Genomic DNA, 24,544 nt, shown 5'->3' with positions numbered 1-24,544 from the left:
ATTGTTCTCCTACTCTATTCAGCATCTCCTACATATATCCCCGTCCAAGTGGTTGACTGTGGTAGCTGGGCACCATCTACTTCTTATGGTCTTATAGTTGTATGGGCTGAGGATCACATGGTGTACCAGTGGCTTAGACTAATTGTTTCCATGCATCTTTGGTTTTCTTCATTCTTCTTTGCTCTGGAGTAGGAGAGACCCATTGCTGCATCTAAATGGCTCCTCACAAGCTTTTACGATCCTAGTCGCTACTTGCCAAAGTAGGATGTGGAACAATGGTTTTGTGTAGTATGTTATGCCAATTGAGCTTGATGTCCCCTGTGATTGTGGTCTCGAGCCCATAGGTCCAACTACTCACTCCCTCTGGTACTGGCTGTGACCAAGAAGTGATTACAACCTTGTCTCTTGTTAGCTCTATTATATATCTGGAAAGTTTTATAGAACATACAAATACACTTGTAGAAACATTGATAAGACTGGACTTTGAAATAAGGTAACCGACTTTTTTCTTTTAATATCTATTGGCACTGAACTGAGAGTTTGGTGTAATTTAAGGAAAATCATGCAGTTTTGGCCAACTTAAATGTTATAATTGTCTTTTGAAATTTTTTTGTAAATAAGTGTGTTTTGATATATTGATAGAAGTATGTATTTAGGAATACTAGCATGCAGTCTTCATATGTCATCTCTTTGGAATCTGAAATACTCTTTTTTTATTATTCTAGGCCAGAAATTCTGAAGTCCGATCAAATGCTGCATTGTTGTTTGTTGAAGCATTTCCTATTAGGGACCCAAACTTTAATACTGTTGAAATGGATAGTGAAATCCAGAAGCAGTTTGAAGAATTATATGTACGTATTTCATGTAGTTGAGCCCTATCAACTTCATCTCTGTCCAGATGGTATATTTATTGCTTGCTTGTCACTATAACCTGATCATCTCTGCCTCTCTGACTCTACTTATGTTTGGCTCCTTAAATGGAATGCTCTTCCAAATCTTGAACATTCACCAAAGAAATACCTGTTCTTTTTCTTAATGCTTTCTGTAATAATGTGAATGAATCCTGGATGTCCTTTTTTCCTTAGTCACTTTTTTTCTTCCCAAAGGTGTTTTTTTTTTTTTTTTTTTTAATTTAAATTGTGCTAAATATATGTTTAACAAAAGACGTTTACCTTTTCGACGTTACTTTTGGGACATGTAATTATTTATTGCTTTATATAGTTTTAGTCATTTTACATGTATTTTTATCTCCCCTGAAGAAAGACAACATAGCATAGTGGTTAAAAAGACATGCTCTGGGTTAGATATCCTAGGTTTGAATTTTACTTCTCTCATTAGCAGCTATGTAACTTCACCTTTGTCTTAACTTCTGTTCCTTAACTTCTCTGAGTCTGTCTATAAGTGAGTATTGTGATACTATCTGCTAGTATCTGGAGCTTTGGTAGCATAGTGGCTAAAGCACTTTACTGCTAACCAGAAGGCTGGTGGTTCAAACCCACCAGCCACTCTTCAGAAGGAAGGTTGGGCAATCCGACTTCCGTAGTGATACTGCCTCGGAAACCCAAGGAGGGGTCGCTATGAGTAGGGGCCGACTCGACGGCACATACCAACAACATCTGCTATAAGGTTGGATAGACTAAATGTACAAACAATAGTTATACTTTAAGGCAGGTATACAGATAATAGTTATATCAATTTTTTTTTCAAATGGTTGATTTTTCAAAGGAGATGTTAGGACATTATTGTTGTTAGTTGCTGTTAAGTCAGTTCTGACTCATGGTGACCTCGTGTGTAGAGTTGAACCATAGGGTTTTCAAGGCTGTGACCTTTGAGAAGCAGATCTCTAGGACTATCTTTCAAGGTGCCTCTGGGTGGGTTCGAACTGCCCCCCTTTGGTTAGTAGTCCAGCATTTAACTGTGCTACCTAAAGACTTCTTTAGGACATTTTTGTTGTTTGGTCCTTTCAAGTTGTTTTAGACTCGGAGTGATCCAATTTGACAGAGTAGAGCTCCCCGTAGGATTTCCTAGATCATAATCTTAATGGTAGCAGATCACCAGGTGTTTTTCCCCTGCAGAGCTGCTGGGTGGATTTGAACCACCATACTTTTGTTTAGCAGCTGAGAACTTAGACATTGCATTAGCAGGGGTCCTTTTTAGGACATTAAGTGGCAGTATATATTTCCAAGGGCTATGGTGGATCATTTTTTTCCTAGCTGGAGAGTACTCACCAAAAACCAAACTCACTGTCACGGAGTCGATTCTGACTCATAGCAATCCCCCATTAGGTTTCCAAGGTTGTAAATCTTACAAAAGCAGACTGCCTCATCTTTCTTCTGTGGAGCAGCTGTGGGTTCGAACCACTGACCTTTATGGTTAGTAGCCAAATGCCTTAACCACTGGACAGCACAAGCTTTTACTTATTTCTCTGTTGGTATTTCCATACTAACATTTGCAGGGTTTCCTAACAAAGTCAAAAAAAAACAAAACTCACTGTCATCGAGTTGATTCTGACCCATAGTGACCCCCTTTGGGTTTCAGTGAATATTATTTATTGCTCTAATTAGTAGAATAACATTTTAGGAAACAAAGGTAGCAAAATAACCATGATAATAATGGTTATTAATGACATTCCTTAAAATACTTAATTTGTTTGTTATTTTTTTTCCTGACTTATGAAAAACTTAAGCATACGGAAAGTTGAAATAAAATACAATGAATATTTACATATCGGCCACATAATAAACATTTACATTAATAAACATTAAAATGAACATTTACTAGTGTTTTGCCATATTGCCTTATTCACATGTATAAAAAACCAAACCCACTGCCATCACGTCGATTTGGACTCATAGTGACCCCCATTGGGTTTCTGAGGTGGTAAATCTTTACAGAAGTAGATTGCCCAGTCTTGGTTCCATGGAGTGGCTGGTGAGTTTGAACCACCAGCTTTCTGGTTAGCAGTCAGATGCCTTAGGCACTATAATTCCTTTTGCTGATCATGGTCAAATTTGTGGGAGAAATTGTTGCTGCACAAACTAAAACTAGATTGGTTAGCTTTTAGCAAAACTTTACTGAAAGTTTTGCTTTTTGCAACTCCAGTGTTCCAAACTGTAAATAATTTTTTTTGTTTCTGCCTGAAATGTTTAAATACTTACATTTGGATGCATCGATGGAGTATGTACTGCCAATTTTGCCAGCATTCCAACCAACCATTCCTGATCACTGTTAGATAAAAATTCATTTTATTAAAACAAATTATTTTATTCATTTATAGTAAATACTTGCCCCTATAGATTACATTTATTGCTCCTGATCTTAATATGTATTATCTACCCACTTACTGGGTAGATAAGAAGGCAGTATAGTGAATAAGCACATGCAGTCAGACACATTTTATTGTGTATCCAAGTTCTACCATTTAATAAGAGGGATCTTTATCATATTACTTAACTTCTGTTCAATCCTATTTTCTCCTGTAAAACTGGGAGTAATAATAATGTTTTCTAGGTTTGCTAAAAGGTTTAAATGAAATATTGTATATAAAACATTTAGTATAATCCCTAGTGCTAAAAGGAGCTCTGGTAGCATAGTGCCTAAGGCACTTGACTGCTAACCAGAAGGCTGGCAGTTCAAACCCATCAGCCACTCCTTGGAAGGAATGTTGGGCAATCTGCTTCCATAATGATACTGTCTCGGAAACCCAAGGAGGGGTCGCTATGAGTCAGGTCCGACTCAACGGCACATAACAACAACAACTAGTGCTAAAATGATAGTGTTTATTATTGTCCATAGGAACATTAAAATATATAAAGTGATATTAGAATCTAATATAATATTAGCAATATATTGTTGTTATGTGCCGTCAAGTCAGACCTGACTCATAGCGACCCCTCCTTGGGTTTCCGAGGCAGTATCGCTACGGAAGTAGATTGCCCCGTCTTCCTTCCGAGGAGTGGCCGGTGGGTTGAACCACCAGCCTTCTGGTTAGCAGTCAGGTACCTTAGGCACTATGCTACCAGAGCTCCAGGCAATATATTAGTAAATCTTATGTATAATGTCTTAGAAACAGAAATGAGTTTTTAGATGAGCTTAGTCAAGATGGGACAATCTACTTCCGTAGTAATACTGCCTCGGAAACCCAAGGAGGGGTCGCTGTGAGTCGGGTCCGACTCCACGGCACATAACAACAACAACAGTGTTAATTTAAAAATGAAAGATATGTAGGGAGGTATTACATTTCTCTTTGAAACGTAGATGATAACTGTCATTTGCTTGATATCTTGGATATACTTAGAAAACCGACAAATGAAGTGTTTCTCGATCTTTTTTCTAATACATAGATTTGTATTAATATCCTTTAAGTTATAGGTATTGTAAATTAAAAGAAATATAAGGGAAGGAAAAACTAAAAATTGCTGAAATCAGAAATGTAAATTGTTTTTCATTCTAAAACATTCTTCTAAAGTTTAATAAGGAGCTCTGGTAGCATAGTGCCTAAGGCACTGGACTGCTAAGGGGAAGGCAGGCGGTTCAAACCCACCAGCCACTCCTCGGAAGACAGGTTGGGCAATCTGTTTCCGTAGTGATAATGCCTCGGAAACCCAAGGAGGGGTCGCTATGAGTCGGTCCGACTCGACGGCACGTAACAACAACAACAAAGTTTAACAAACAGTACATTATAGAAAACATTAATTACTATTGTGGTTTTTTAAAATTACATGTGTCTTAGTTGAGATAGCTTTCTGTTTTCTAGTAAAACAGTCTTATAAAAATGAGTTGTTTTAACCAAGTTTAAAAATTAAAAACAATAACAACGTTTCAACTCTTCAGGATGAAAATTTAATAGAGAAAGTCTTGTGTGTAAGCAATGTAGACTATAAAAACTATGAATTACTTTTGGGAATAAAATAAACATATCACGGAGAAATGATTATAGCCAGTAAGTATTGTAAACTGAAAGAATTTCAGTTATTCCTGTTTTCCTGCAGAATATTCTGGAGTAATTGGAGTAGTATCTCTGATTGTTAGTATTCCAAAAATATTCCTTTATTTTACTCTTGCACTTAATTTATAGTTTGGCCAAGTATAGAATTTTATCTTCAAAATTATTTTTTCCCAGACATATGAAAATACTTTCCATTATTACCAAGCATCAAGGGTTTCAGAAACTTTTAGGATGTTTTTCTTTATCTTTTTTTAATTTTTCTTTCCTCTCTGCTTGATGAATTATGAATTCACTCTTCTAGTTTCAGTCTTTAGACTGAGGAAGTTTTCTTCATAATGTTTTTCTTTTCTTCTGGACATCTGTTCTTTCAGAAGTTTTCTTCATAATTTATTTTCTTCTTTTTAATGTCTGTTATTTCCTATCTTTTTTTTAGAGGCAATGTAATGTAATAGTTAAGAGCAGGGATTGGCAGACTTTTCTGTAAATGGCCACATAATATATATTTTAGGCTTTGCAGACCATATGGTTTCTGTGAAAGCTATTAGTCTCTGTATTATGTAATTTTCACATTCATAAATACTACTCTTGATTTTTTTCAAACATCTAGAAATGCAAAAATCATTCTTAGCTTATGCACCGTACAAAAAACGGGGGAAGGTGAGATGTGACCTGTGGATTATTAATTTGCCAATGCTTGAATAAAAGTTCATGATTGTGGTAGTTAAGTTTATGTGTCAACTTGGCTGGGCTTGGTTTTGAGTGGCTGGGCAGCTGTTTGCAGTTATTCCCCATGAAGAGACTGGTAATCAACTCCATGGTGGAATCTGCTGTGAGCAGCTGAGTAGCTGCTTTAGGGACGTAGTCTACTTCCAGTATATAAGGAGAAGCTTTGGTAATGGTCTGTAGCTTTTTGGCACACTTGAACCCTGCATGTGGCCAAGTCTTCAATGAGCAGCCTGCTTTGTTTCCTGAAAAAATCTTGGGACTGTTTCTGGAGTTGCACTAGTGGCCTGCCATGTTGTGTGGTAATAATGGGACTGTGCCAATTTTATTTGTCCATCCTGGGCTTGTTAGCCTCTGCAACCATTATCTGCATGAGTGAAGAGACACCTCTAGCTCCAGTGGGCCAGGAGCAAGAGGCGGAGCTAAAGCCCAAGGTCAAGGGGCTTTCATCCAGCCCCTAGAGCTTGGCATTTTGAACTCAGACTTCTAGCCTCTAAAACTGTAAGAGAATAGACTCCTGTTTGTTAAAGCCCCCAAGTGTAGTATTTTTCTGTTAGAGTGGCACAAAGTAACCAGAACAATGGCCTTACTGGACAAGTTACCTAGCATCTTTTGTCTCTTAACTTTTTCTGTAAAATGGGCATGAGTCTCTTTCTTGAATATTTATAAATAAAGTGATATAATAAATAAATACGGTAATTATTACTTTTGTATTCTCTTTGCCCCTTAACTGTTCTATTTGTGATGTCTATTTGTTCTATCTGTATTTCTCAAACTTAAGTAACGTGGAGACACTTTTCAGAAGATAAAAAATTGTAGACTACCATGAATATCTGTAGATCTAGGGATCTAAGGGTTCTGTTTGTAGAAATAACATTTTACAACTTAAGTGCTATCATTTTGAGTGATTATTTGGTGAAAATGTGATTGGAAACACAAATACAGATGCAGACTCTGAACTCTTAGGAAAATATGTGAGTATAAGGTGATTATCCAGATTACCCAGATAGAGTTTGGTCACTTTAAAAGTATATTTTTAAAAATAATTCATAGAAAATAAAACTATACAAGGATGAGTCCTCAAATTCCCATGAATCTGCTATATTGTCTGAGTGATTTTTTATACTTTAACCTTCCAGATCTTTAATTTATCCTTCAGCCATGTCATTCTGTTATTTAGCTCTTTTACTGTGTCTTAAAATTTGAAAGCATATTTTTGACCTCTATGTTGATATCTGATACTCTTTTCTTGATAATTTTTTGCAGGTTTTTTTTTTTTTTTTACTATTTGTTTTTTCTCAAATGACTGATCATCCTTACTTTTCTATTCTAATTTTGAATAAAGATTGTTTTGATTGGGTAGTTAGTATGCGCTGTTCTCTAATTGTGTAGAGTTATATTTTCAACATGCTTCTTCCTAGTAAATTGGGTATTGAGCTTTGAATAGTAGGCAGTGCTTGTCAGCATATACAATCCCCTTTAGGATATGTGGATGAGGAATAGACAGTCAGATCATCCCCACAATTACCTAAGTAGAGAGGCATCCTTTCATCTAAGATGATAATTTTTTTTTTTTTAATTTTCCCTCTTCTGGAGATTTTGGCTTTATTTCTGGCTTTTTTGTCTTCTTTCTTTATTCCCTAGTACCTTTTTCAGGAATTCTCTCTGGCAGATTATTCACTGTATTTAGAAACTATTTTAAGGCTTTATCCTGGGAGTAAATGCTTACTCTTCCATTTGCCCAATATCTGCAAGGAGATTGTTTGCAATGCTTTATTAACTGTCCTCACCCACCTTCTGCTGTTTGTAGACTTTTAAAAAATTTTTTATTGTGATTTGGGTGAAAGTTTATAGAACAAATTCATCTTCCATACAGCAGTTCACATACACTTTGTTTCATAACATTGACTGTAATCTCCCACATGCAACAGCTGTCCTCCCACTTCTTCCCCATAGTTACCTCTTCTCTGTGTCCTCACCTCCCATGCACTCCTGCCTCCTGAGCTGTCTCCCTGTGCATATATAGCCCTTCTATTCTCCCATGATCTTCTATTCTCCCTTGATCTCTCCAAGGAGTGTATCTACCTAGTGTAAATGTTCATATGTGCTCTTTTTAATCTTGACCCTGGGCTTGGAGTTTATCTGAGCTCTGTTTAGTACACTGCCTTTTATCTTCAAAGCAGCCTTCTCATAAGAATGCTTTAGGTGAGTAATTTTTCTGCTTTTTTCTCCATTAATATGTTCTTTATTCACATTCTTTCTTCTAGAATTCCCTTAGTCTTTTCATTTCTAACATAACTAAGGACTTTATTGTCTTATTTGTCATTTTAGTCAGATTTTGTGGAGAGGAGATAAATGCTTATGCATCTTAACTTGAAGTCTTTTCTAATTATGAAGAATTATATTTTAAAAACTTTTATAACAGAAAATTTAAGACATTATAGAAATAGATTAGTTTAATAAACATTAGGTACCCATTACCCAATCTCAATTATTGCTAACTCAAGGCTAATAGGATTTTTTTTCTCCCCTTATTTTGTAGCAGATCTCAGGCAATATATTATTTCAGCTTCAGTAGATAGCTCTAAAATATAGGGTTTTTTTTTAAAAATATGATACTATTATCACACTTAATGAAAAAAGAATAATGATTCTTTAATGTCATTAAATATCTATTGCTCACATTTTTCCAGTCAAAATTTTTTACTTTGTTCAAATTTGTATTTAAATAAGATTCACATAGTGATTGGTTGATATATAGCTTGACTCTTAGAGTCTAAGTTCTCTCTCTGTTTGCTTGCTATCATTCTTGCTGTTGAAGAAGCCAGATTGTTCTGTTAATTTTCCTACAGTATGGATTTTATAAAATCTATTCTTTTTGTCTTAAATATCTTTCTCTACCCTTTGTATTTCCTGTAAATTGGTAGTTAAATATAAAGATTGAGCAAATTCTTGTTTTGGGGCTTTTGTTTGTTAGATTATTTCATAGGCGATGTGTACTTCCATTAGGGTGTATGTAATGTCTTTCCCTTTTTGTATTATTAGCAGCCATTAATGATCATTGCCTGGTTTAATTTATTACAAGTAGAATTATTTTTTTGGGGGGGTTGTACATTACAAATTCGAGAAAATGTTTTGGAAATTCAAGAAATGATTTACATAAGCTGTATCTGTTACTAGTACAATTGTTCTAAGGCTCTGCTTATCTTATTTTAATGAAGGCTCTGCTTTCAGCAAAATTCTATAGATGGGTGTTTTAGGGTTCACCCGAGGAACAGAACTATTAAGATTTGTATGTGTATAAGTGTGTGCGTATGTGTGTGTGTATTATATATATGTATCTGTAAATGCACAGATGTATGTATATATATGTCTGTATGTGTGTGTGTATACATGTATAGAGTGAGAGATTTTAAGGAATTAGCTCATATGATTGTGGGGGCCAGCAACTCCAAAATCCACAGGTCAGGCAATAGGCTGGAAACTTTGGCAGTCTTGTGGCTGAAATCAGTAGGCTGGCTAGAAATTCTGGCAAGATGTCTGTTTACAATCTTAAGGCAAAATCTTCCCTTGGAAAATCTCAGTTTCTGCTTTTAAAGCCTTCAACTGATTATATGGGGCCCATTCACTTTGTGGAGGATAATCTGCTTTACTTAAAGTCAGCTGGTTTAAATGCTAATCACCTATATATACCTTCATTGCAACATCAAGACTGATGTTTGACCAAACAACTGGGCACCATAGCCTAGCCAAGTGAACACATAAAATTAATCATCACAATGGGATATAGCAGATAAAGCATCGTTTGTTTCTATATAGTGCTTTTAAAATGCTCTACTTCAGAAATGCTAATAAATAATCTGAGATCCATGAGTCTGTCTATGACCAATATTTCTATAACTTGAAATATCTTTATTAAGTTTGTGAATCCCCAAAATGTTAATGTATAAAGCAAATATGAATAGTAAAGGGAACTGATTTGCCATTTTTAAGCTTTCTTCCTCCTCCTATTTTTAGAGCCTTTTAGAAGATCCTTATCCAGTGGTCCGTTCCACAGGGATCCTTGGTGTTTGTAAAATAGCTTCCACATACTGGGAACTGATGCCTCCAACCATTCTTATTGATCTTCTAAAGAAAGTAACTGAGGAACTAGCTTTTGATACAAGCTCAGCTGAAGTCCGTTGTTCTGTCTTTAAGGTAAGATTTTTTTTAAATTATGTAAGTAATATTTAGTTAATGTAGACTTTTTAGAAAATACAGATAAGAAAAATTGATTTTAAAATAGCACCCATAAGAGTGTGCCCATGACCATGTATAGGGTTGGCAGACAATACTTCCACAAGCGTATTTGTATGTTCTGTAAGAATTCCCAGGTATATAGTAGAGCTGACAAGGGACAAAGTTGTGGTGACTTCTTGGCCACAGCCAGCTACCCTGAGGGAGTGAGTAGTTGGACCTGTGGGCTTGGGACCATGGTCCTAGGGAACATCAAGCTCAATTGGCATAACATACTACATAAAAACATTATTCCACATCCTACTTTGGTGAGTGGCTACTGGGATCTTAAAAGCTTACAAGTGGCCATCTGGATGCAATGATGGTTCTCTCCTCATCCAGAGCAAAGAAAAATGAAGAAAACCAAAGACACATGGAAACAATTAATCCAGGGGACTAGTAGACCTTGCATGTTGGGTTAACATGCATTCTGGCTGAGCCTACTGCTCTGCAGTAATTGTTAGTCTCAAAAGAATTCCTGTTTAGATGTTAAATTATATTGTCACCTAAATGTTCTGTCTCTATTTCCTTATGAGTTCTCTAATCCACCATTCCCTAATGATCTTCTAGTTCCATTACTCCAGTAAAACATTTCTAGCTAAGGTCCCAGTGTCCCTTTTAATATCAATTTCACATGAATATTTTACTGTTCTTTTGTTAATCTCTGAGCAGCATTTTACCCTAGACCATTCCTTTAACTAGCACAAAGTTTACTGTTCTTGTCTGGATATTATAACCCTCAATGGTTCCCCTCCCCCCAGTGCCTCTTGTGTTTGAATGTTTGCCAAGGGCAGAGCTCTGAGGCATGCCACCTTCCTGTTTCACTGGGATAAGCTCAACCTTGTTGTTATTGTTGTTGTGTGCCATGGAGTCGGACCCAACTCATAGCAACCCCTCCTTGGGTTTCCGAGGCAGTACCACTACAGAAGTAGATTGCCCCATCTTCCTTCTGAGGAGTGACTGGTGGGTTTGAACAGCCAGCCTTCTGGTTAGCAGTCAGATGCCTTAGGCACTAATTCACAATCTTGGCTTTAATTACAATTCCTGTACAGTTGATCCCAATTTATAGACAGCAGTCGACTGGAGTTCTTTATTTGAATGTCCCGTAGGTACCTCAAATTGAGTATGTTTTGGTTGTTAGTTTCCTGGGAAGCCTGCTCTTGAGATGGAGATTAGGGTGCAGGATGTTGATGTTGATTAGGAAGTACCCATGGGACACCCCCTGTGGGAGAGGAGGAAGGAAGCAGAGTTGGGCAGAAAGAAAAATTAAGCTTTGGAACAATCCCAGTGAAGACTCAGGCAATCTCATGGGAACTCGAGCTGGCATAGCCCTTTAGATTTGTCTCAACTTAGCCTGGGGGACCAGTTCTTTATACTCCATGTTAATCAACCATTGGGTGCAAATGATCCTTCCTGAAGGAGTCTTAACCCTGGAGTTTTGTTCAGTAAGGCCATCTCCAAAACCCCAAAGCCCCAAAGCAAGCTGATACCTCAAGGCTTCTTTCTAGCACACTCCCAATAGCTGGAGGAGTAAACTGTTCCTAACTGGGGATCTCATTGACTGTAATGTGTCTACAACAACTGTCAGCTGGAAAACCAAATTTCTTATTTTCTTCCCCATACCTGCTGCTACTCAAGGGAGTAATATTTTTTTTTTTTCTCTCTCTGCTTCTGTCTTTCTCTTATTGAAGTGGTAATGCCATTTGCTAAATTAAGTACGAAAGCTAAATGCTATTCTTGTTTCCTCTGTCCTTCATTCCTACAACTAATTCCTTCTACTTTCTCTCCTAAGAATTCTCTTAAATTTGCCCATTTCTCTCCACTCCACTGTTCTAATACAGTTATTTTCTTTTGTGCATGGATTGGTACAGTAGCCTAACAATCTAAATACCTAACAAGGCCAAGTAGGTAATTTGTGAGGAAGGGCAGATACAGCCCCTGGGTAGGAGAGGGGAAAGCAAAAAGCTGCAAAGGAAAGGACAGAGGATAGAGGGAAAATTAGGAAAATAGGATGTTATGGAAGCCAAGGGAGGAGTGTTTCAAAAATGAGTAGGTAAAGGACTGAAAAAGGTGTGTTGATTTAATGAGACGGAGGTTGTTGGCGCCTTTGGTCAGAATGATGGGAGCAGGTCTCGTTTGGAGTGGATGAGCCTTAGGAAGGAGATGAGGCAGCAGAGATAGCTGTTGTGGGCAGATGAATGCAGTCAGACAGATCATCCGTTGATAACAGTGTTTAGAATAGGAGTTGTATGTGCTTTAGGAAAATTTGTTTTAAGTTATGCAGTAATATTGCCCCCCCTTTTGCTGAATTGTATGTACTTTTAATAAGAACCTATAAAGATATCCTTTCTCCTAATAACTAATTGGAAAGAGAAAGTAGTAGAGTTTAAGGAGTACTGGACCTAGTATCTTAAGGCCTGAGTTTAAGTTTTTGCTTTCTCTGTACTTGGATAGATCAAATAACATCTTTTGCCTATAAAACAGCATTAAATGTAAATCTGAAGTACTGTGTGACAACAGTCAATATGTGAAGGTATTAGTCTAACAAAAATAAATTGCTAAACAACCTCTAGTTCTCACTTAATGTACCATGGACATTCTATCATGTCAGTAAATAGAGATTATATATGGGCTGTTAAACAAACAACATTCTTGGACCCCAACTTTAGATACAACTGGATTTGGAGATCCCTCTAACAGCAGTTGTTTGTTGTTCATGTTTGTTTTAACTCTGAAAACCTAAAATTTAGCTAAGAAAAATTTGAAATTTTTTTAACTGTTTTAGTCTTGTTGAATAAAACAAAGGATGAACTGATTATCAGTCATTTAAACTAGATCAGTTTATGAAAAGATTGCTTTTATTTGAAATGGTTTTAGAAAAGTGTGTTTTCTGTAATTGTTTATTTCACTAATAGTTATAAAGATGGAACTCAATGTTGTCTTAATTAAATTTTTCATTGGCGTGTTCTAGTTCTGAACTGTTTATCTTTCTCTTTTATTGTAGTGTCTGCCAATACTTTTGGATAATAAACTAAGCCACCCATTATTAGAACAGCTTTTGCCGACACTAAAATACAGTCTCCATGACAATTCTGAGAAAGTGAGAGTGGCTTTTGTTGATATGCTGCTGAAAGTTAAAGCTGTGAGAGCTGCTAAGGTAGGATAAATAGGATTTTTTTTTTTTTAATTTAAGACAGGAAGTAAGGAAATTACATCAAACAGACAAGCAATTTTAATTTTAAGGGTTTTAATAATCATATTTTCAACAAATCAGTGACTTATATTTAACCAATTGTGTCATAAATTTGTGTTTTGGGGTTTTCATTGAAAGTTCTAGAAATGTCAAGAGTGTATAGGGGTGTGTGTGTTTGTGTTTTAAAGACATTAATGTAAGAAACCTCTGCCTGAAATTACATTTTTTTCATATGTGTGAAAGTTTTTATTGAAATAGTTGATGAAAGTTCAGTAATTGGCACATAATGAGTACTTGGGAAAATGTTGATTATGAGCTTTCTCTCCCCACTACATTTTATAAAAGAAAGCAAACAGAAACTTGCTTTATGATAAATACACATATTTGGCAATGTATAAACTATTGTAGTAAGACTGTTGTCTTTTAACTCTAATTCTATTCATCTTTTGGGTAAAAAATGTTAATTATAATTATATTTTATTTATGTTGATAAACCTCTAAATTTTGTTCCTCCACAGAATAGTTTCCTAAAATACACTTTAAAATTTTTTATTGTCATGGCAAAGCATTTGGAAGCAGCTTGTGATGCTCATCAGTCTAGAATCAGTTACGTAAATTTTTGGTACATTCATGTAGCTATAGAAAAGAATGAGGAGAAATTTTTTATGGGACTTATATGAAAATAGGAGCTCTGGTAGCATAGTGCCTAAGGCACTTGACTGCTAACCAGAAGGCTGGTGGTTCAAACCCACCAGCCACTCTGTGGAAGGAAGGTTTGGCAATCTACTTCTGTAGTGATACAGCATCAGAAACCCAAGGAGGTGTCGCTGTGAGTCGGGTACAACTTGATGGCACATAATAACAACAATATAATATATAGAAATTTCCTTAGGTATTTCTTACATATCACTGCAAGAAACGAAATTTATAACATAAGTTGTCCAAGGTAAAAGGAATTGGGTATCTTAGGACAGGGATGATTGGTAAGCTTTATCATTGTATGTGCTATGTGCTTTTATGCTTTTGAACTGTGGTTTTTTTAAAATATAAAAATGTCCCAAGAATATTTTAAATGAATGTAATACAAATACCCAGTATCACACCCAATTGCATTATCTTGCTACTTTTGTCAAAAGTCAGTCAACCATATGTATGTGGTCTATTTATGGGCTCTCTTTTCTGTTCCATTGATATTTATCTATCCTTATGTCAATTCTGCACTCTCTTGATTGCTGCATCTTTTATACTAATAGGTCTTGTAGTAGGAGTTTTTTGTTCTTTTTCCAAAATTGCGTTGGCTTTTTCCTATAAGTTTTAGAATCAGCATGTCAGTTTCTACAAAAAAGCCTGCTGTAAATTTGATTGCATTGATTATAACGACCTATTAAAATTACAGGTCTGAGTTTGAAAGGGAAAATTTTGGCTTAGTATTACGTTTCATGTTTAAATCAATTTGCAAAAGACTAGTGCAGTAATGGCTCATAAAGAAATGGACGTAGCAATTGTTTCCAGGTTGCTAATGGGGTCCATCCCAAGAGGACAAGGAAGATGTACCAGGCAAGAAAGAGTTACATACTTCTTATGACTGACTAAAGGGTTTGGATTTTAAAGGTATAAAGAAAAGCTAGAACAGAGAAGGAACGCATAATGGTTCAATAAAACACCTTTTTTAATCTTAATCCGTAGCTCTGCAAAAGCAAGGCAGAGAGATTTAGTTGTATGCTTTGAAAACATTTGTTATGAGTATTTAAACTAATTCTTCTTGAAAATTAAGGTAAAAAGAATGAGAACAGTATGGAGGTATAGGCTCATGTGAAGTGAGAGGTAGATATTTTAGCTGATCTTGTGGGTTTGTCTCTCAGGTAAATATGACCTGGGAAATATACTGTTCAGCTGTGAAACACTGACAGCACATGTTAGGGATTGAATTGTGTCCCCTAAATATGTATTGGAGTCCTAACTCCTCTGTGATTGTAATTCCTTTTGGGAATAGGTTTTTGTTTTGTTTTTTGAACGTTAATGAGGCCATATCGGTGTAGGGTGTGCCCTAAATGAATCACATCAGAGTGATGTAAGGAGCAGCATAGACACAGACAAGCAAGCATAAACTGGAAAATATAGATGAGATGCCACTTGAAGATCACCAAGAAATGCTAGAAGAGGCAAAGGGCCAACAGAGAGAGAGAGAGCTCCCCCATGGAGCTGGTGCCTTGAAGTTGGGCTTCTAGAGCCTTCTGAATTGTAAGAAAATGAATTTCTGTTTTTAAAGCCACCCACTTATGGTATGGTATGTTAGAGCAGTGCTACGAAGCTAATACAGTATATACGTTATTAATGGACATATTTATATTTGTATATTTGTGGGTTTCCTACATTTAGATTAAGGAGGAGTGTAAGTAGTACTTTAACTTTGAAGTCTTGGTAGGCCTGTGTGACTAGGCTAAGATTAGGCTAAACCAGCAGTTTTTAATATTGAAACTTTTTCTTTTTTTAAAAAAAGAAACTTTGGGTCGATTTACTTTTATGTAATTATTCTTAATATAACAACTAAAATATCTGTTTCCAATTTATTTAAATATTTCTCTGCTGTAGATATTAACCTATAGGTAATATATTTGGATGATGTAAAACCTCAGGAAACAGCACAAACTAGAATCCTCAGCTAATCAGACTGTTCTCTGCATTTTGTTTCAGAAAAATGTATCAAAGAACAACAAGCTAATACGAGGTGTTACTAAAAAAGCCAACTCCCAGGAAATGTTAGTTATTTAAGAATTACCTGTAGAACCTTGGCATTTGGGAAAAATGCTGATTACCAGTTCCCATTCAAGGTGTTAAGGGTTAGATTAGGGTTCATGAATCAACTTTTTTTTTTTTTTTGCAATACATCTCATTTCTTTTTTTTTTTTTTTTAATTTTATTTTATTTAGATTTGGGTGAAGATTTACAGAGCAAAATCACTCTCGATACAGCAGTTCACATATACTTTGTCTCATGTCATTGACCACAATTTACCACAATGCAACAGCTCCCCTCCAATTTCCTCCCCAAGGTACCACTTCCCAGTGTCCATCCCTCCATACTCTCCTGCCCCCTAAGCTGTCTCCCTGTGCATAAGGTGCCCTTCCTTCTCCCATGATTGTTCTCTCAAGGGCATGTGTCCACTTGAGGTAAATGTTCAACTCACATACCTGTACTTTGCTTGGCTGGAAACCACAGGTGTGGTCTCAATTCCAGACCTGAAGGGTAGCTAGGGGCCATAGTCTCAGTGGTTCCACCAGGCTCTATTGGACCAGCAAACCTGGTCCCAAACATCCCCCCCCTTTTTTTTTTTCCCTCCAAATGATTTTGAGTTTTGTTTCACATCGTTCTCCCTCTCTATCCAAGATCTCCTACATCCCTTCCAAGTGGATGACAGTGGTAGCCGGGCACCATCTAGTTCTTCTGGTCTCATACTTGTATAGGTTGCAGATCGGATGGTGTACCAGTCATGGGGACTGATTGTTTCCATTAATTTTGGTTTTCTGCTTTCTTCTTTGCTCTTGACGAGGAGAGACCCATCGTTACATCTAGATGGCAGCTTGCTAGCTTTTAAGATCCCAGTCGCTACTCCCGAAAGTAGGAGGTGGAACAATGTTTTGTATAGTATGTTATGCCAATTGAGTTTGATGTCCCCTGTGACCATGGTCCCAGGCCCTCAGGATCAACTACTCAGTCACTGTGGGTAACTGGCTGTGACCAAGCAGTGACCATAAGCTAGCCCCTTGTCAGTTGTACTATACTCCTGGGGATTCTGATCCTTCACATAAACTTATAGGACCATTGTCTGCCAACCCTATATATGATCCTGGATACACTCCCTCCTTCATAGACATAGTTAATCGTTTAGCCTGTCCACCTATCTATCCATCCATATGTCCATGTTTACCTTCACTGAGAACTCAGTACTGTATATGCAAAAGGGTTCATATTTGTTGTCTGTACCTCCCATGTACCTCTCTATGTCTTTCTCATCCTCATTGCTGTCCTATTGGTCATTCACATTTGGTACGTTGCCCTTCTCTTCACCCAAATCAATATTTATCACTATCTATCTAACGGCAATCCCTCCCCTCCCCTCCCACCCCTGGTAACCAACAAAGAAATTTTCCTTCAATAGATAAACCTTTCCTTAATTTTTACAATAATGGACTAATACCGTATTTGTCCTTCTGTGATTGACTTATTTCACTCAGCATAATGTCCTCCAAGTTCATCCACGTTATGCGGTGTTCAACTTTTTAAAATGAGAAAGCAAGCTGTAAGGGGTATCTTCTGTGAAAAACACTTCTTTTAGATAGTACCTTCATAGTTTGAGTGCCATTGTGTTATGATTTAAGATGTTTCTTGAGTGTATCCCACCTCAGTTAGATTTGAACTCTATGAGGTGTAAAAGCTTTCAAATTCTACAGTTCCATAATTATGATTTCTCAATGGAACGCTTTCTCCTTTCTTCTTTCCCTTTTAGTATGCTTTACACATTCTGGAGTTGGCATTCAGCTGATAGTATGGATTATTATCATAGTGAGGTAACCAAGACATGATTGCTAACCCTAAGTTTTTTGTTTTGGTGAAAATATACGCAGTCATATACCATTTCAACAATTTCTTCGTGTACAAATCATTGATATGGATTACATTCTTCAAGTTGTACCAACATTGTCACTATTTTTCTCTGAATTGTTCCACCACCATTGACTTATACTCACTGCCCCCTAAGCCTGTCATCCAACCTTTTGACTTGCTGTTGTGAACTTGATCTCACATAGGTGATGATTTAAGAGAGCACAGTGCTCAAAGTAGATATACTTTAATTATTTTTTGGTTCAAAGAAGACTTCAGAGGATAATTTCAGGTTTAGGGATTACCTGAGGGTAACAATTTTGGGGGTTCACCCAGCCTTAGCGGCTCCAGAAACTCCAGCTTCCATTGAGAATTTGAAATTCTCCTCTGCATTCTTCTCCTTTTTGATCAGGGTTCTTCTGTAGAATCTTTGATCAACACGATCTCCCCACAACTTTTCATCAGTCTTCTGGTACTGACTGGGCAAACACTTTGAGGAATGAGTGATATTGTTGCTGAATAATAGTGTTGCACAGAGAGGTTTCATTTGACAGCTGTCATCTCTGGAGATGTTAACCCTCTCCGTTCATTATGTCTCCTTGGTTTTCTACTTTGTGCGTAACCAGTGTAGCTCGAATCTGCATTTTTATGATGTCAAAAGGCAGCATAGCAGAATAGATAAAAGGTGACTTCATTTATTAGCTATTATGATATTGTACTTGCACAATAAGCCTTAGATTCTCTTCTATAAAATGGGGATAATATCTTTTTTTGTGTGTGTAGCTTAAAATAAATAGATGTGGAGAATACTTAGCTCAGTACCTAGCATACATGAATGTTTCCAGGATGTTAGTTGCTAGTATTATCATCACCTATAGGTGTTCTAGTGTGATTTTCAGGGTTACAATTTGATGTACTTGGACTCAAAAAATAATAATCCCATCTGAACTGACTTATATATGGATCAAAACATTCTCACATGTTGGTGTGGATGGAAAGGGACCCACAGTATAGGAGAGGCAAAAGCTGGGAGAAGTTGTTAATATTGTCAAAAAATGAATAGTAGTATTTTTTTTTGTTACCTCTTTCTCTTAAACATGTGAGTGCTACCTCTAACTCTTGTTCTTTAATCACTTAATTTCTGCATCTGATTGAGTCAATTTTGGAGTATTAGTTGCTGGTAGGTCCTCTTCCATGTTGCTGTTGGCATCTCATATGGTGATGACCAAGGGGAAGACACTAGTGCTGGAGCCACCTTCCAGTTGCTTGCTGTTTCAGGCACTGGGAGAATATTTTGACTCTCACCTACATCCCAGGGTATCTGCAGAAATATTTGGTGTGGGATTTGGGGATAGTTATTATCTTTACCCTGATAACTTTTTCAGAAATGCCAAGAAATGTCTTGAATGGAAGTGTCCCAGAAGCATTTCAAGGAAGAAGTAATCAATAGTGTCAAATGCTACAGAGATTTCATGTAAGTTGAGGATGGGATATGTCCATTTGAATTTGTAATAAGAATGACCTTGGCAAGAATAACTTCCATGAAGATGGAAACTGATTAATTTGGATTGAGGTTTAAATGAGAAGTAAGGAAGTAGAAATTGAGAGCACAGCAATACTTTCAAACAGTTTGACTGAAAAGGGGAAAAGAGAATGTGGGAGCTAGAAGGAAATGTAAAAGGTTAAATAGGGTTTTGTGTGAATTTTATTTATTTATTTTTACGATTGAGTGACATGAATATAATTAAACACTAAAGGGAAGGATCCAGTTAAAAGTACCAAAAAGAGGATAATCATTCGAGCAAGTTCCTTGAGGAAATGTAAAGTCAATAATATTATCCCCATTTTATAGATGAGGTAATTGGCTTAGAGTGTATTTTTTACATGATTATCAGTTGACACAGGATTTGAACATTCTGCTATTAAAATCTATTTTCTTTCTCTTCCTCTATAATATTTTTCTCTTGTCTTGAATTTCTTGCTTACAAGTTTGGCTCCTATTCTGTAGAGGACAATGAGTCCTTCTGAATAGAGGTACAGCGTGGTCAGTTCTTCATTATGAAGGTCATCTAGCAGCAGTGCATGAAGTGCACTGGAGGAGGGAGTAATAGGAGGCAGAGAGAACAGATGTTGTGATCATCTAGGCAGGATGCAGGAGGGTCTGCCTCATGGAGCGGCATTGATAGGCGTAGGAGTGAAGCAATACAAGAGAGTGTAGCTATAGATTGGATAGAACCAGGTGACCAGTGGCATGTTGGATAAATTTATTCACAAGTGCCTGGCAAAAGAATAATGCCTTTATATGGAATTACACTTTAGCTTTCTATGTCAAAATTCTTATAATTTTTTTTTTCACTCACTTTTCACTTAAATAAATTTGAGCTGCTTAAATAAATTTGAACGTGATTACACTGATAAAAATATCTATCACTTAACTATATATCAAGGATGGTGCTAATTAATTACGATTAATACCCCCAACAATCTTATACTTAGGTACCTTATACACAGGTACTTTTTTTATCCCCCCTCACTTTTATTATGGTGAAAACATACACAACAAGACATTCACCAGTGTGACAACTTCCACATTTACAGCTCAGGGACATTGATGACATTTTTTGTGCTGTGCCACCATTATTACTATACTTTTTCAAAATATTCCACCACTGTTAGCGTAAACTCAATGTCCCACAAACAAAAGCTTCCCCTTTTCCCCTCCCTCCTACCCCTAGTACAAACCAAAAACCAAACTACTGCCATTGAGTCGATTCTGACTCATAGCAAGCCCCATGGGTTTCTGAGGTGGTAAATCTTTATGGCAGTAGATTGCCCTGTCTTCCTTCTGTGGAGTGTCTGGTGAGTTTGAATTGTCAGCCTTCCAGTTAGCAGTCAGATGCCTCAGGCACTGCTCCACCAGAGCTCCTATCCTACCCCTGGCAACTACTAATAATCTTTGGTATGTATACATCTATATCTATATCTATATTGTTTTCCTTTTTTCAAACCTGTCTAGGAATTCTGCCCCGCCCCATCCCCCCCAACCCTCCCCAATCACTGGTAACTAGCAAAGAAAATTCCTTTCCATGTGTAAACCTTTCCTTGATTTTTTACAATAGTAGTTATTCTTTTATATACTTTATGAATCCTAATTTCTCTATTTATAATTAAAATTTACAAATTCTGATATAGTGATTTGAAATGAGTTCTTGAATATTAAAATCATTTTCTTTTTGGTTACACTCTGGAAATTTTGCTTAAAATGTTTTCAAGATTATAGGAACAATTGTTTCTTTCTACACATATGCTTTATATTCAGTTTTGGAAAATATGCCCTATGGAACATATTTTGGTTCGTCTGGAAACGGATTCTCGACCTGTGACTCGGCGCCTGGTGAACCTCATTTTCAATTCTTTCCTGCCTGTGAATCAGCCAGAGGAAGTGTGGTGTGAGCGCTGTGTGACCCTGATCCAAATGAACCATGCAGCTGCCAGGAGATTCTATCAGTATGCCCACGAATACACTTCCTGCACTAACATTGGTATACCAACTTTTTTTTTTCTTAAAGCAGATTTAATGTTATATATTAATTAATATTATACACCTGATCTTGCTGCCTCTTATTATTCTTTCCACTTTTGTATCACTGCTAGATAAACTGCATTTGCCATTTAAATAAGTTTCATGCTTTATGACATTTCTTAATAATGTCCCTTAAAATAATACTTCTAATTATTTAGGGTTATAAATTTACTATTAGAGAGATACTTTTGTTGGAGAAACACATAAATTAATTATTGATTATCTTAAAAATTCTAGCAAAGCTGATTCATGTTATTCGTCGTTGCTTAAATGCCTGCATCCACAAAGCCATAAGAGAGTATCAGGAGGAGGATGAAGAAAGGGAAAAGGAGAATGCAAGCGTAAGTAGGATGTATCACTAAGCCTAATTGTGAAACTTGAATGAATTTATTTTAGTCAATTTATGATAAGATACTTTGCCCTTACGTTACTTAGAGAAAGACAGAACTTCAACGATTTCATTTTTATTGAGTATTACGTTAAGACTATTTTTATTTTCCATTCATCCCATTAGCATCAGTATTTAATTATTTTGGAAGATCATAAATGAAAAAATTGTCATATATCCTTTTTAGCTTATTTGTATTTCTGGTAAAATTTAATGCAGTTGAAAAATTTTTATTGGTAACACCCTGCCCCAGATTGTCTTTGCATCAAACCTTCCTACATGTTTAAGTCAGCCCGGGCATAGCATAATTGGATTGGGTTCTGGAAATTATATTACTTTGTAATTAGTGAATGGTAGTACAACAAATGTGGTAAGGTTCTACCAGAAACATTTTTGAGTCAAATTTCTGTAATGAGTGCTTTATTTAGAATTGTCTTTTCAAAAGTATAATTTACTGAAGAGACTATTTAGCTGCTATTTATTTCTTCAGAATCCAAATGACTAATTGTATCTTAAACTTACAATCAAACTTTTTATATGCATAAAGTAAAATTTTTAGGTAGTTTATAAACTAAAACTCACTGCTGTCAAGTTGGTTCCGACTCATAGCGACCCGTCCCTGGGTTTCCAAGGCGGTATCACTATGAAAGTAGATTGCCCAGCCTTCCTTCCGAGGAGTGGCTGGTGGGTTTGAACCACCAGCCTTCTGGTTACCAGTCAGATGCCTTAGGGACTATGCCACCAGAGCTCCTACATAGTTTATAGTGCACAAGTAAAGTAGGAAACTGTTCTTTAAAAAAAAAAAAATCACAAAAAATAATTTACCGTTGTGATGATATACAGTAATAGTATGTTAACTATAAAATAAAATCCAAACTGCCTTACACATGAGGCTTTTCTTATTTGATTCCAACTCAGTTCCTCTGTTCTATATCTCTGGCACAGGCTTTGGCTTTGTAGGAGTGGTTTTGCAGAACGTTTGCCCATTGTGGAAATTATGACTATGCTCATTCCTTGTGGATTTATTCTTTATTGGTCACATGTCTGCCTATGACTATGTAAAGGAGCACAGGAGTGGTAATCACAGTGACTCCAGCTTGCTCTGACACACATGTCTACCCTGATTGGCTTGCACTTTGGTGGGATTATCACAGCCACCATCATGCCTAGCCCTAGAAGAAATCTGCTCTGTTAAAAGTTTCCCTTTTCTTTTTGTCCTTTTAGACAGTTAAGCTAGATTGAAATTGTTCAAAAGGAGCTACACTAAAAAAGCAAAGGAAACCAAAGTGGAATAAGCAGAGAAAAGAGAATAAAAGGAATGAGTTTATGGACTTTAATCTTAGCATAGCTTAACTCTGACTAGAGATTTCTATCAGTTTATAGGCTCCATGTTGATTTTTTTCTAATCTGAGAGTGTTTTGAGTTGGTTCTTTTCTTAATTTTGGTGGAATTTGAATTCTTCCTCTTCAGGACATTGCCCTCAAAATATGGAATGATGGGGCAAAATTGTTTCAGGAAGTGATCTCATTGCTGCTAATATGTTTTAGGAAACCTTAGCTGGAGATGCTAGGATAGTGATTCACAGTCCTTTCAAGTAGAGGTATTATGCAGAACCTTAATATATGAAGCAGATTAAGGTGATGAAGAATAAATTGAATATACCATACTAAGGAGGAATCAGTCTCTTCTGGACTCTTCTTGCAAACTCACACTGGTAATGGAAATGTTTTTGCAAAAGAGCAGAACATGTTTTGTAGTATAATAGTTGAGAAACTATTACATTTTAAAAATATTGAATATTTAATTATTAATTATTAATAACTTAGAAGTTATTGAGAAAACTTGCATATTCTAACATTTCAGGCCAATTTCTGTACTGTTAGAAAAGATGGACTTAGAAATGATGTAGTTATAATATAACCTATGCTAGAAAGAATATAAGTTTACATATAGTTATTATCATTCTAAGAATACCTATATAGCTGAAAACAAAACTTTTTTGAAGTGCCCCTTTTCTTTTTCTCATTGCTATCTATTAAAAACCAAAGGTATTTTCTGCTAAAATAAAATGTTGGCTTCATATTTAATGCAGTATTACTTAGGAACTGAACACGCTTTTCCATTTTTATTTGTGTAGAAGATACGGTGTCTTTCTCATGAAACATTAGTGATAAGGCTGCTATGCTAAACACTGGAACAGTAAAAGTAAGATTAAGTACTGGATGAAAAATTTTATAAATTTGTTATTTGTATAGTTTTTCTAGTAATCTCTAAGCCTTTAGCAGTTTCATTGCTTTTTAAATTTGATTGGCCATAATTCATTTCAAAGCATTAGTGCCTATTGAAATATCTAATTTTATATTTAAGCTACTTTTACTTTTTATGTGTGCCCTCATTAATCAAATTTATTTTCCCCATGGTATCTTTTTCCATTACATTTGAGTAGATAGCACAAAAATATCAAACCTGAAATGAATCATCCTTTGCATCTCAAGGTAGTGTCCTTCCAAAAATTGTCTATATTGCTTAGTTAGCAAATTATTAGACATCCTTTGTTATAGTCACATGACAGGTCTTATCAATAGGGTTGTTAGCTAATCAAATCAATGTGTGTTTGTGCTGATTTATAATGGGCATTTCTGGTTACTAATGTACAGCTATAATGCACATATAAGTGTAACCTGCAGTAGATTCCAGATGGAAATTTGGGGCATCAGCTCTGTATATAAGGAACTCTGGTGGTATAGTGGTTAAAGCATTTGGCTGCAAACTAAAAGGTCAGTGGTTCAAACCCACCAGCCACTCCATGGAAAAAAAGATAAGGCAGTCTGC

At 36.2% G+C, this 24,544-nt stretch overlaps 1 protein-coding gene across 1 annotated transcript in view; it reads left to right on the top strand.

Annotated features, from left to right (window-relative positions):
• NCAPG2 (non-SMC condensin II complex subunit G2) overlaps positions 1–24,544 on the top strand; it is a 146,149-nt gene that overhangs the window by 27,064 nt on the left and 94,541 nt on the right. The window contains exons 10-14 of the mRNA XM_007952572.2: positions 726–851; positions 9,689–9,868; positions 12,951–13,103; positions 21,061–21,283; positions 21,562–21,665. Of these exons, the coding sequence (XP_007950763.1) occupies positions 726–851; positions 9,689–9,868; positions 12,951–13,103; positions 21,061–21,283; positions 21,562–21,665 (786 nt within the window). The remainder of the gene's footprint in view (positions 1–725; positions 852–9,688; positions 9,869–12,950; positions 13,104–21,060; positions 21,284–21,561; positions 21,666–24,544) is intronic.

The sequence above is a fragment of the Orycteropus afer genome, unplaced genomic scaffold (assembly GCF_000298275.1).
Source record: "Orycteropus afer afer isolate SDZICR_OR568_19922 unplaced genomic scaffold, OryAfe1.0 scaffold00347, whole genome shotgun sequence".
NCBI lineage: Eukaryota > Metazoa > Chordata > Mammalia > Tubulidentata > Orycteropodidae > Orycteropus > Orycteropus afer.
Note: the sequence above shows the minus strand (reverse complement) of the source record. Positions and strands in the feature narration are given on the sequence as shown.